The sequence below is a fragment of the Hyla sarda genome, chromosome 8 (assembly GCF_029499605.1).
Source record: "Hyla sarda isolate aHylSar1 chromosome 8, aHylSar1.hap1, whole genome shotgun sequence".
NCBI classification, from domain to species: domain Eukaryota; kingdom Metazoa; phylum Chordata; class Amphibia; order Anura; family Hylidae; genus Hyla; species Hyla sarda.
The window spans coordinates 81,001,018-81,013,148 of NC_079196.1; the positions used below are offsets into that span (position 1 = coordinate 81,001,018).

Consider the following 12,131-nt stretch of genomic DNA (forward strand, 5'->3'; position numbering starts at 1 on the left):
CTGTAGTATACAGCAGCTGATAAGTACTGAAAGGGTTATGATTTTTAAATAGATTTTTAAAAATCTGTATAACTTTCTGGCACTAGTTGATTTGAAAAAAATAGTTTTCCACCGGAGTATCCTTTTTTTCTCCCTATCCTTTTAAAATTCATAACTCATTTATTTTTTCACCTACAGACCCATATGAGGGCTTGTTGGTTACATGACAAATTGTACGTTTAATGGCATCTTTCATTTTACTGTAAGATGTACCATGAAACCAAAAAATGAATATTTGTGGGCTTGAATTTATAAACTGCAATTTTGTCACACCAAACTCCAAAAAATGGCTGGACAAAATTATTGGCATTATTAACTTAATATTTGGTTGCACACTGTTTGGAAAAAATAACTGAAATCAGTCGCTATAACCATCAATAAGCTTCTTACACCTCTCAGCCGGAATGTTAGACCACTCTTTCTTCGCAAACTGCTCCAGGTCTCTCTTATTGGAAGGCGCCTTTTCTCAACAGCAATTTTAAGATCTCTCCACAGGTGTTCAATGGGATTTAGATCTGGACTCATTGCTGGCCACTTCAGAACTCTCCAGCGTTTTGTTGCCAACCATTTCTGGGGGCTTTTTGACGTATGTTTGGTAATCCTCAGATTTCATGATGCCTTGCACACATTCAAGGCACCAAGTGCCAGAGGCGGCAAAAGAACCCCAAAACATCACTGAACCTCCACCATATTTCAGTGTAGGTACTGTGTTCTTTTCTTTGTTCTTTTCTTTTTGATAAACAGTAGAATGATGTGTGGTGTCCCGGTACAGGAACTTGTCCTGTCCCCTCCTTAAGTCCCTTCAGGAAGAGTCCCTTGGGTCCATAGGGCTCTCCTGCAGGGCTCCCCCCTTGTTGCCTCATATAAATGTAATGTATTTGCATTGTGTACATATTGTCTGTATTTATAAAGTTGTATAGTTTGTATACCATGTATAGAAACTACCTTTGTCATGTGATATAGCCAGAGTTCCATGGGCACAGGAACCCTAGGCATTAGGAACCAATTGGCTTTAGTCCAGCCCCCTAGTATTTAAGGGGCTGTAGTCTCTCAGTTAGCTCTTGTTCCTGTACTCTCTTAGTTCCTGCTTCTCATCCTGTACACTGAAGCAGCATAAATTCCTGCACAATTGCATCTAGGCCAAAGCCTAAGGAACAGCAGCCACTTCTAAAACATGAGTTACAATTCTCTCTACAAATCCAGTGACTACTACTCAGCTAAGTAATATATATAGGTATCCTGTGTCCCGATTGCCTCTGAAGGAACTGCATAATTGTAAAGACTGTTCCCTAAGCATTTCAAGTAAAAGTTCCAGTTTATTCAGAATCCTTGCTGTGGACATTCCTTTATTACAAAACCACTTTTGGGTTGGTTGACAGCGGTAACCATACCGGAATAACCACATCCTGGCGTCACGAACACTAAGGGGTTAACAACATCTTTCCCCCAGGGTTAATACCACCAGACCCTGCTACATACTGCAACACCCCAGACACCACAGATGTGCTTTACCAAAAAGCTCTATCTTGGTCTCATCTGTCCACAAGACATTTTCCCAGAAGGATTTTTGCTTTCTCAAGTTCATTTTGGCAAAATGTAGTCTTGGTTTTTTTATGTCTCTGTGTCAGCAGTGGGGTCCTCCTGGGTCTCCTGCCATAGCGTTTCATTTCATTTAAATGTCGATGGATAGTTCGCACTGACACTGATGCTCCCTGAGCCTGCAGGACAGCTTGAATATCTTTGGAACTTGTTTGAGGCTGCTTATCCACCATCCGGACTATCCTGCGTTGACACCTTTCATAAATTTTTCTCTTCCGTCCACGCCCAGGAAGATTAGCTACAGTGCCATGGGTTGAAAACTTCTTGATAATGTTGCGCACTATGGAAAAGGGAAAATCTAGATCTCTGGAGATGGACTTGTAACCTTGAGATTGTTGATATTTTTCCCCAATTTGGGTTCTCAGGTCCTCAGACAGTTCTGTTCTCCTCTTTCTGTTGTCCCTGCTTAGTGTGGAACACACAGACACACAATGCAAAGATTAAGTGAACTTCTCTCCCTTTTATCTGCTTTTGGGTGTGATTTTTATATTGTCCACACCTGTTACTTGCTCCAGGTGAGTTTAAAGGAGCATCACATGCTTAAAACAATCTTATTTATCCACAATTTTGAAAGGGTGCCAATAATTTTGTCCAGCCCATTTTTGGAGTTTGACATTATGTCCAATTTTTTTTTTCTTCCTTTTTTTGTTTAATATACACACAAAGGGAATAAACATGTGTATAGCAAAACGTGTCACTGCAATCCTTTTCCTGAGAGGAGGAAGAGAGAGAGAGAGAGAGAGAGAGAGAGGGAGAGAGAGAGAGAGGGGGGGGGGGAGAGAGAGAGAGAGAATATAGTGGGACACAATCATGAAGTGGAACGAAATGTATTAGATATTTCAAACTTTGTTAACAAATAAAAAACTGAAAAATTGTGTGTTCCAAATTTTTCAGCCCCTTTACTTTCAGTGCAGCAAACTCTCACCAGAAGTTCAGTGAGGATTAGAGATGAGAGAATCGAATCTGATGAACCTGAATTTGTTACGGATTTCAGGGAAAATTCGATTCTGATCGAATACGAACTTTGTCGCAATTCGATCGCACGGATCGCTTTATTAAACTCCATTTTCCTGCGTTCTAGGCTTTTAGACCTAAGATGGCGGCGCCACATGTCAGTACATGGGGCAAGGCACCATGGGAGGGCGGGAAGCTGGCGCGGGAATCAAGGTAGGCGGGCTGACCCTGAATCACATGTCAGATGCAGCCTATCAGTGTTCACTGACCCCTGTGATGTCACAGCCCTATATAATCGGCGGCCCTCTTCCCTCTGGTCATATCTTCTCCACACAAGATAGGGAAAGGAAGTGATTGCACGTCTGTGTGCTGATCGCATACAACGGCGTTATTCAGCATCCGACCGCTACGAGTAGCGGTGACATCAGCATAAGGGAAAGACACAGGGCACAGTGTGGCTGCAGTTCTGACCGAGAATGATTCTAGCAAAACCTCGTATTCTCCTTACTCCATATAGCAGGCATAGAGGTGCTGCATAGCAGTCACCTACGTCATAGATCTCACAGCTGTTTTACCTGTATGGAGCATCTAATCTCTTTTTTCAGCCCAATTGAGTTTTTTCTGTTGCTCCACAAATCTGATTCTCACAATTGTGTGACAGAGTGCAATTTAGGGTTTAATCCCTGTAAAAAAAAAAAAATTCTGTGGTGCTGCCCAGTTGGGTCCTGCTGCTGTTCAGAAATAAGTCATATTAGTGTGGACTTTAGTGCCTTTTTACCATTTTTTCACCTGTTACTCTGTCTCTGTGCTAAATTCAGTGTTATACAAATACGCTTTTTCAGTGGCCTTATCATTGCAAAGGGCCTACATGCAAGCAAATAGCATGCCATATACTACCTTTTTTTCTGTCTCTGTGCTAAATTCTGTGTTATATCACACGTTACACACCTGCCGGTGTATGAAAGAAAAAAAAAGTTTTTCCTGCGTATAAATACGCTTTTTCAGTGGCCTTATCATTGCAAAGGGCCTACAAACAAGCAAATAGCGTACCATATACCACCTTTTTTTCTATCTCTGTGCTAAATTCTGTGTTATACCACACGTTATACACCTGCCAGTGTATGAAAGAAAAAAGAAAGGTTTTCCTGCGTACAAATACGCTTAACAGTGCGCTCATCATTGCAAAGGGCAACCAAGTAGTGTACTATTTAGTACCTGTATTTCTGTCTCCGTGCTAAATTCAGTGCTATTCCACACATTAGTATACACCTGCTGGTGTATTTAAAAAAAAAAAAAAAAAAATAGTGTTTCTACGCAGAAATAGTGTTTCTACTTTGAAAGGACAGCCGTAAGTAATCGCTTGCTGCTGTTCTATACCCTCATAAACGCACTAAGTATGTCAGGCAGGGAAGTGCCAGGACGTGCACAGAGAAGGGGCAGAGGCCTACATACGTCAGGCAGAGTTGGCAGCAGACTTGGGGCGAGTGGCAGCAGGAGTCGCAGCAATAGGCCTGAGCTCCAGTTAACACCCAGCGGTCGTGTCGTCGACCCATCTCTCCTCGTCAATTGGTTTGCACACTCATCCCCATCATCACAAGCGACATCTGACAACCCCAGTCAAGACTCGGTGGGTTCCTCAGACAGAACCCTCAGTTGGCATGGCCCGGGAGCAGTCCCTGTAATCCCATTGCCTTTGTCCTATGCTGTTCCCTCTCCCAAAGAAGTATCTCATGCTTTGGGTTCAGCTCCACTATTTAGTGAGGACGATGTAATAGAGGACAGTCAGCATCTAATGGGCAGCCATGAATGAGGAGACATACGTCCCTTGCTCCGCAAGGCGGGCAAGTAGTGATGAGGAGAGTGACGTGGGAGGCGGTGTTTCAATTGTTCAGGGTCCTGAGGCAGACACTGTTGTGGAACACGAGGAGGACATCAGTGACGTGCACACATCTTTTGATGATGATGAAGCCGATCGCAATTGGGAGCCGGGTGCAGAAGCCGGGGCTTCATCATCATCAGGAGAAGAGATTTGCTCTTTGTCTATGAAGCAGCAAGGCGGTAGCACGGTTGGCAATCAGCGTGGTGGTGGCAGTAGTGGAAATTCAGGAGTTGATGTTTGGGATGTGAGGTCGGGGTATGAGTTTGGGATGTGAGGTCGGGGTATGAGTTTGGGATGTGAGGTCGGGATATGAGGTCGGGATATGAGGTCGGGATGTGAGTTTGGGATGTGAGGTCGGGATATTAAGTTGGGATGCGAGGTCGGGATATGAGAATTAGATATGAGGTTGGGATGTGAGGTTGGGAATATCAGTTTTAAAAGTAGTAAAACAGAATATAAAGCACAAAGGTCACGTCTGTCATTCTGCACAAAGCGTAACACCCAAACCCACTAAAAGGTATAGAAAGACCCCGTAATGCAGTCCTCCTCAACCTATGGCTCTTGATCTGTTGCACAACCACAACTCCCAGCATGCCCATTTAGCGAGTTGTACTTTTTTCAGGAGATCAATGCCCTAGTGCAATTTTCCTAATCAGTATTCCCTCCAGCTGTTGCAAGACTACAACTCGCAGCGTGCCAGGACAGCCGAAGGCATGCTGTGAGTAGTAGTTATGCAACAGCTGGAGGTACGCAGGTTGGGAAAACACAGCTTTAGCGAGTAACTACTGAACGCGCAGAAGCATTACAACATCACGTGTTTGCGTTCCACGCTGTCGGCCAATAGGATGCAGCTTTCTTCTAACCAATCACGAAGAGACAGTCGTGACGTACCCTAACCCGGAAGCGGAAGTCGCGCGTTGGCGGTGCAGCACTGAGGCCCTGGGGGCCCACAGGGAAAATGCCAGTTGCCGTGATGGCGGAAAACCCGGTATCCTACCAAAGGCTCCTAGAGCAGTATGAGGAGCAGGAACTAGAGGTGGGCGCCGTCCGCGATCTCCTCCCCGTACAAGAAGCTGTTAGGTCGGCTTAGTATGTGTGAGCGCTGCTGTCTGTGTATAGGCTCCATGTGCCCGGCACACCGCTCCCCTCTGTATACTGGGCGGATGCACGGCACGAGGTTATCAGGCTGGTGGTCATGTACCGTGGTTCTAGAGCTCTTTATGAATATTGAGTTGACAGAAGACGTGTCCTTCCGCTGGTGTAATATAGTCCCTTAACACTGGCTGGATACAGCTCTGTAAATGTCTTAAAGGGGAACTGACAGCAGCAATGGCGGCGGACCTGGATAAGTAGTCATGGGGGAGGGTCCCTGCCAGCCCTGAGTGACACATTGTTTTGTATACACAGATAAGAAGAGGGGTGTCACTCAGGGCCGGTCTGTCAGTGAGGAGCCAAAGGGACCCCATGACTACTTGCCTGGGTACCGGTGGCTTTTTACACACTAAGATTTTTCTGAAATGGCCAAGCAGTGTAAAAGAGGTGACGCTGGTGACAAGTTCTCTGTAAAGAAGCACTCCAGGAATTAGTTTTGCTTACAAAGTGCAGCCTAAGCTATTAGAAAATAATGTAGAGGTTCTTGTGTAAGCCTTGTGCCTACCTGTTTTAGCAGAGGTGGCAGGCATGGGTTTTCAGCCATACTAATTACTCTTTCATGACTGAAATTATTTTTAGGTGCAGCTTACGTTTCCCATGCATCCTCTGGCTCTGGGTGTGTTGTGTTTGATCCCTGCACCTGGTCATCTCAAATGGCTGCTAGTGCTGAAGTTCTGCCAAGACACCCATAAGTGGGTTCCTGTCTGGCTACGTTCACATTGCTGTCTGTCTCCAGCAGTGTGAAGTCCATTATTTTAGGATAGAGCAAAGCTGGAGAAAAAATAGTGCTTGCACTGTCTTTTTATCCGCCATTTTTGTCCACAAATAATGGCTACCATTGAACACAATGTGGTACGGTATGCTTCTGCAAAATACAAAAAATAAATAAAAAGAGGGAGTTTGATGGCCGAATTTGCCGCCAGTGTGAAAGGGGCCTATGACATATCAAAAATATTCTTAAATGTTGGTACATTCATATCTCATATTGTGAATCCAGCAGCTGAATTTTGCAGGAGAATTTCTAGGTTATGTGGGCTGATAATCAATATAGGGGGAGGGAGGGGGGGGGGGGTGCAGATAAAAACTACAGATCACAGCACAAATAATAAACCCTCTTACAGCCCCATATATGAAAGAATGAGAAAGTTATAGGGGGTCAGAATAGGAACATTTTAAACAAACTACTTTTGTTAAGAAAGGTTTGCCTTCACTTTAATGGTGCATTTCCACCTGGAGTATACGCAGGGTATTTCATGCTGAGCAAAATTTGCGGCAGCAGTGGGAAATACACTGCATATTCCTGGCTCACTATACATACAGATCTTTCCGGCAGCAGCCCTATGTGTGCAGTGAGTTTTGGAGGTGGAGCCGTGCATCAGTTACACCGGCACATGGCTCCGCCTCTAAAACTCACTGCACACACAGGGCTGCCGCTGGAAAGATCTGTATGTATAGTGAGCCAGGAATATGCAGTGTATTTCCCACTGCTGCTGCTAATTTTGCGCAGTGTGAAATACCCTGCGTATACTCCAGGTGGGAACTCACCCTTAAAGCAATAAAATAATAGAAAACATGGGTATTGTTTTAATTGTATTGACCCACAAAATAGAGATCACATTCCAGTTTTTCCTAAAAGTGCATTGAAACCCCTTCCAGAAGCTGAAAATTTTCTGCGTACTCGAGGTCAAAATGGGCTGTTTCCTTTGAGGGTTAAACAGGAAGATAATCAAAAACTTTACACCTAAGATGGGGGCAGCATTGTGCGAAAGGAGTGTGGCCTCCCACTGCACAGTGTACTGCATTTTACTCCTTCTAGATCTTGCAGTTGATTCCCCCAGTCCCCCTCATGTTCAGACACTTAGTGGGTAAGTGTTTTAGAAAAATCTGTGACTCGGCTTTTGGAAGCTGTGCAGATTTTTCAGTAAGGTGTGGGAATTCCTATTGAAGTCACTGGGTGGTTGTTTTGCAGAACCATACAGATTCTGCCTCCAAATTACTGGGATTTTATCTGTATAAACATTCCAGTGTTTCCCAACCAGTGTGCCTTCAGCTGGTGCACAACTACAACTCCCAGCTTGCCATACTAGGAGTTGTAGTTTTCCAAAGCTGGGGGCACACTGGTCTGACAACACTGCCTTGAAGTGATACCTTGTGAGAAGATGATACATTAGCCTTTGTCTGGGATTTTTTTTCCAGAATCTCCATCACTTCCTTTTGCATTCTGTGGACTTTCCTTAGAGCGGTTTTCATCCATCAAGCCATTTTATCTCTTAGGGAGCTGGAAACATAAACTTGCAGAATACAGGCAAACTGTGGTAGATCTTTGCACCTCTGTGTAGTAGTGAATCCTGTAAACTGATTATGACGATATAACTACTTTGTGAAGATCTCTTATTAACCCCCACATTGTCTTTCTCTAGGCCCCAGGAGGTGTTGCTACTTCCCAAGTATACAGTCAACTTTTAGTCCTATACTTGTTGCATAATGACATGTAAGTATGTGTTTTTTATTTTTTTATTTTAGTGATGTTTCTGAGACTTCCTTTTTTGCAGTCATTTCAGGAAAGTTTTCCCACGAGATTCAGTGGCAACTTCATAAAGCCACCCAATGCCACTGGTGCTGTAAAAGCTACCCCATTCCATGATGCTGCTAGACATTATAGTCTATGAGCCTATCCTAGGAACAAAGGAGAACACCACATAGATTGTTTACAGTGGTCATACATGTAGCCTAAACTTTATTTATGGAACACACTACTTTACATCATGTATACTATACTACAGTGGTCTTAAGCTACTGGGAAACTACAGCTCCCAGCATGCAAAGTATTAGTCCAGACCAACTGTGCTGGAGATCTGTGGGTAGGATCTCAACATGTAACGGCCACGCGCAGAAGAGGGAGAGTATAAATATTAGGGGACGTGAATCAGGGGTTGTCTGGGAAGAAGAACCAGTGCACCTTGGGGCTAGCGAATGCCCAGAGTATACAAAGAGTCTAATTTACATGTTAGGATTCTAACTTATAAATTCTTAACAGCAGCACCTAGGAAAGTAAGGTAAACCACGATTTTGATCATTTCCTTTTAAGAATAATTCAGGACTTTCACTGGCATCACTAGGATTGAGTTCTCAAAATAGACTTATCAGATTATTGGTTGAGTTGGTTTTGTTAGTTGGTCATAGTAATAAGTGGTACTGTGAGGGTGGTACATTCATCTGAACGTGTTGTTGCACTTCCATGACTGAGGTTTACAAACAGCAATTATCCATTATTGTGTCTCTGAATATGAGACTTGTGCTTAGACATTACACATGAGCCCAGATTTCTCAAGGATCCTGAAACCAAAATGGTCTGGTTTTGCCCATAACAACCAATCACTAATCATTTTTCATATCTTAACGAGTTCTGGTAAAATTAAAGCTGAGCTGTGTTGGTTGCTGTGGACAAAACCAAACCATTTTTTAAGGCAGATTAACACATTTGTGCCTTGGTATACTTTATACTTAGTGCTTCTAAAACAGTTTCTTTGTTTCTTTTTTTTTTTTTTTTTAGGAATAATGCTCGCTATTTATGGAAGAGAATCCCTGCTGCTGTTAAATCTGTAAGTTTTATGTTTGCTTTCATTTCTGTTAAAGGGATACTCAGGGGAACTGAACTTATTAGACACTTATCCCTCATCCAACGGATAGGGGGTAAATGTCTGATCGCGAGGCTCCGACCGCTGGTGCCCCCCGTAATCTCCTGTATTTGGCCTGTCCTACTTACCCTTCCTCTGCGCGCTGTAGTTCTCGCCTTCCTGGACATGGGCAAATGATGGCTTCCTAAGCCAATCACTGGGCGAAACAATGTCCTGCTTCAGGCAGTGATTGGCTGAGTGGCTGTCACTTGCCTACATCCAGGGAGGCGAGGGCCAGAGCGCTCCGAGGATGGGTAAGTAGAATGGGCCCATACAGGCTATTGTGGGGGCCTCAGTGGTCAAACCTCCCACGGTCACACACGTGTCCCCCCGGATAAGTGTCTGATAAGTCCCCAGAGTACGTCTTTAATAAAAGTCACCACTTGACAAGACTTGTGTTTTCTGAAGTACCCCTTCTTCAGAGTCTTACAGAATTACTCCTCTATTTGCCTACTGTTAAAGATTCCCTTATGGTTTATGCTTTACCTGTAACTTTCGGAAAAACAAGTGTGATTTTCCTGATGCAATGTTCATACAGTGTATTTTTCACGCTTAAGGTATGTTTATACGTACATAATTGGCAGCAGATATTGTTTGCAGAATTTCCACAGCATAAAACCAGCAGCAGATTGTGTACGTGTGAACGTACCTTTATTCTGCGACACAATATTCATGAAAGCAGTGTGTAATAGAGTCGGGGATGTGGAAATCCTATTGCCTGCCTGACTCCCTGGACGTGACTCCCTGGACTCGAGCCCGCTCCATACACGGCAGCCCACAGCTGACTTTATTAGCTGGGACGCAGCTAATAGCCCGGCATACGGTGATCGCAGCGGACAGCTATTAACCCTTTAGATCGCCGCTGTCAAATTTGACAGCGCCTCTAAATGGATCTTAGAACCATCCCTGGTGGTCTAGTGATGTGGATTGCCCCCTGCAGTGCAATTGTGAGAGGCGATCCACTGTGGAAGTAGCCAATTCATCCATTGCTTCACCGTGGATCTGCAGTAGATTGAGCCAACCTTGAGCAGGCTCAACCAAATGAACACAGATCAATGAAGGTCAATAGAACTCCAAGGTGAGTGGCGGAAAAAAAAGAAAATCCCTGGTGGTGTCCGCGTTGAGGACGTCACTCGTCATTGTGCAGCGCACAGCAACAGCACAGGAGGCCGCAGGAGCCAGAAGTAGCGCGGACCCAGGGAACAGGTAATTAGAACACCAGAGATGGGGGAGGAGATGGGGCAGCGGCGGCAGTATGTGGCCAGAGGATGGGGGAGGCAATGGGGCAGCGTCGGCATGTGGCCAGAGGATGGGGGAGGCAATAGGGCAGCGGCGCATGTGGCCAGAGGATGGGGAGGCAATGCGGCGATGGCATGTGGCCAGAGGATAGGCAGGGGGATCGGGCAGTGGCGGTGGTTGGACTCAGGACCCCAGGACAGGCAGGGGGAGAGAAGCGGGTGGCTGCGGCGGTCTCTGGCACCACAAAAGCCGCTGCAGTTAATTGATTTAAAGCGCCGGCATTATCGGCAAGGTAATTACCGATAACTTAGAAAATCGGGAATATTGGCCGATAATCGGTCGATCCCTACATTGTAGTGCGCATGCAGTGCACTTGACGTCCACACATGGGGTATGTCCATACTCAGAAGAAATGGGGTTTCAAATTTTCTCCTATTACCCCTTGTAAAAATAAAAAGTTTGGGGAAAAAACAGCATTTTAGTGGAATAAAAAAAATTCATTTACGCATCCAACTTTAACAAAAAGTTGTCAAACCCCTGTGGAGTGTTAAGGCTCACTGTACCCCTTATGTTCCTTGAGGGGTGTAGTTTCCAAAATAGTATGCCATGTGGGGTATTTTTTGCTGTTCTGGCACCATAGGGGCTTCCTAAATGTGACATGTCCCCCAAAAACAATCTCAGAAAAACTTTCTCTCCAAATTCCCATTGTTGCTCCTTCCCTTCTGAGCCCTCTGAGCCTTCATTTCTGTTTATTAAGTCCCCCGTGCTGCCAGAACAGTGGACCCCCCCACATGGGACCCTATTTTGGAAACTACACCCCTCACAGAATTTAACCCCTACAGGACCCATGACGTAATGGTACGTCCCGACACCCTGGGTCTTAAGGACCAGGGACGTACATTTACGTCATGGGCAGTTTTAGTCCCCGCCGTGTGCCGGGCGGAGATCGGAGCGGGATGCCTGCTGAAATCATTCAGCAGGCATCCCGTGCAAATGCCCAGGGGGGTCATCAGACCCCCCCATGTCGGCGATCGCGGCAAATCGCAAGTGAATTCACACTTGCAATTTGCGCGATTCCGAGTCATTACGGGTCTATAGTGACCCGGTGACCCGGAATGTAAGGGGGATCGCGGGTGTCTAAGACACCCACGATCCCCCTGAAGCGATAGGAGTGAGGTGGCAGGGTTGCCACCCCTGCTATTGGTGGTCTAGACGCGACCACCAATAGCAGATCGGGGGCGGGAGGGTTTACTTTCGTTTTCCCCGTCCTGCCCACCCACAATAGGCGGGGCAGGACGGGGAAAGTGACGGGGACCGGCGTCGAAGGTCCACTTACCGATCCGGGCGGGCGTCGGAGGCTGCAGGCGACGGAGATCTGCGGGCGGCGATGACGTGCGGCTGGATCCGACGGAAGCCGGTGAGTTGCCTAGCAACATCTGGAGGGTACAGTTTGAGACCATTATACAGTGGTCTCTAACTGTAGCCCTCCAGATGTTGCAAAACTACAACTCCCAGCATGCCCAGACAGCTGTTTGGGCATGCTGGAATATGTAGTTTTGCAACAGCTGGAGGGCTACAGTTTGAGACCACTA

General features: G+C 45.6%; 1 protein-coding gene across 2 annotated transcripts in view; it reads left to right on the plus strand.

Moving 5' to 3' along the window:
• The window catches only part of COPS8 (COP9 signalosome subunit 8), a 31,975-nt gene that overhangs the window by 2,838 nt on the left and 17,006 nt on the right, over positions 1 to 12,131 (plus strand). The window contains exons 1-3 of one of the 2 annotated variants that reach the window (XM_056534988.1): positions 5,351 to 5,507; positions 8,044 to 8,114; positions 9,177 to 9,225. In XM_056534988.1, the coding sequence (XP_056390963.1) occupies positions 5,430 to 5,507; positions 8,044 to 8,114; positions 9,177 to 9,225 (198 nt within the window). In that variant the 5' untranslated portion in view covers positions 5,351 to 5,429. Of the gene's footprint in view, positions 1 to 5,350; positions 5,508 to 8,043; positions 8,115 to 9,176; positions 9,226 to 12,131 lie in introns of those variants that run through there. The other variant, XM_056534989.1, reaches the window with a different exon arrangement.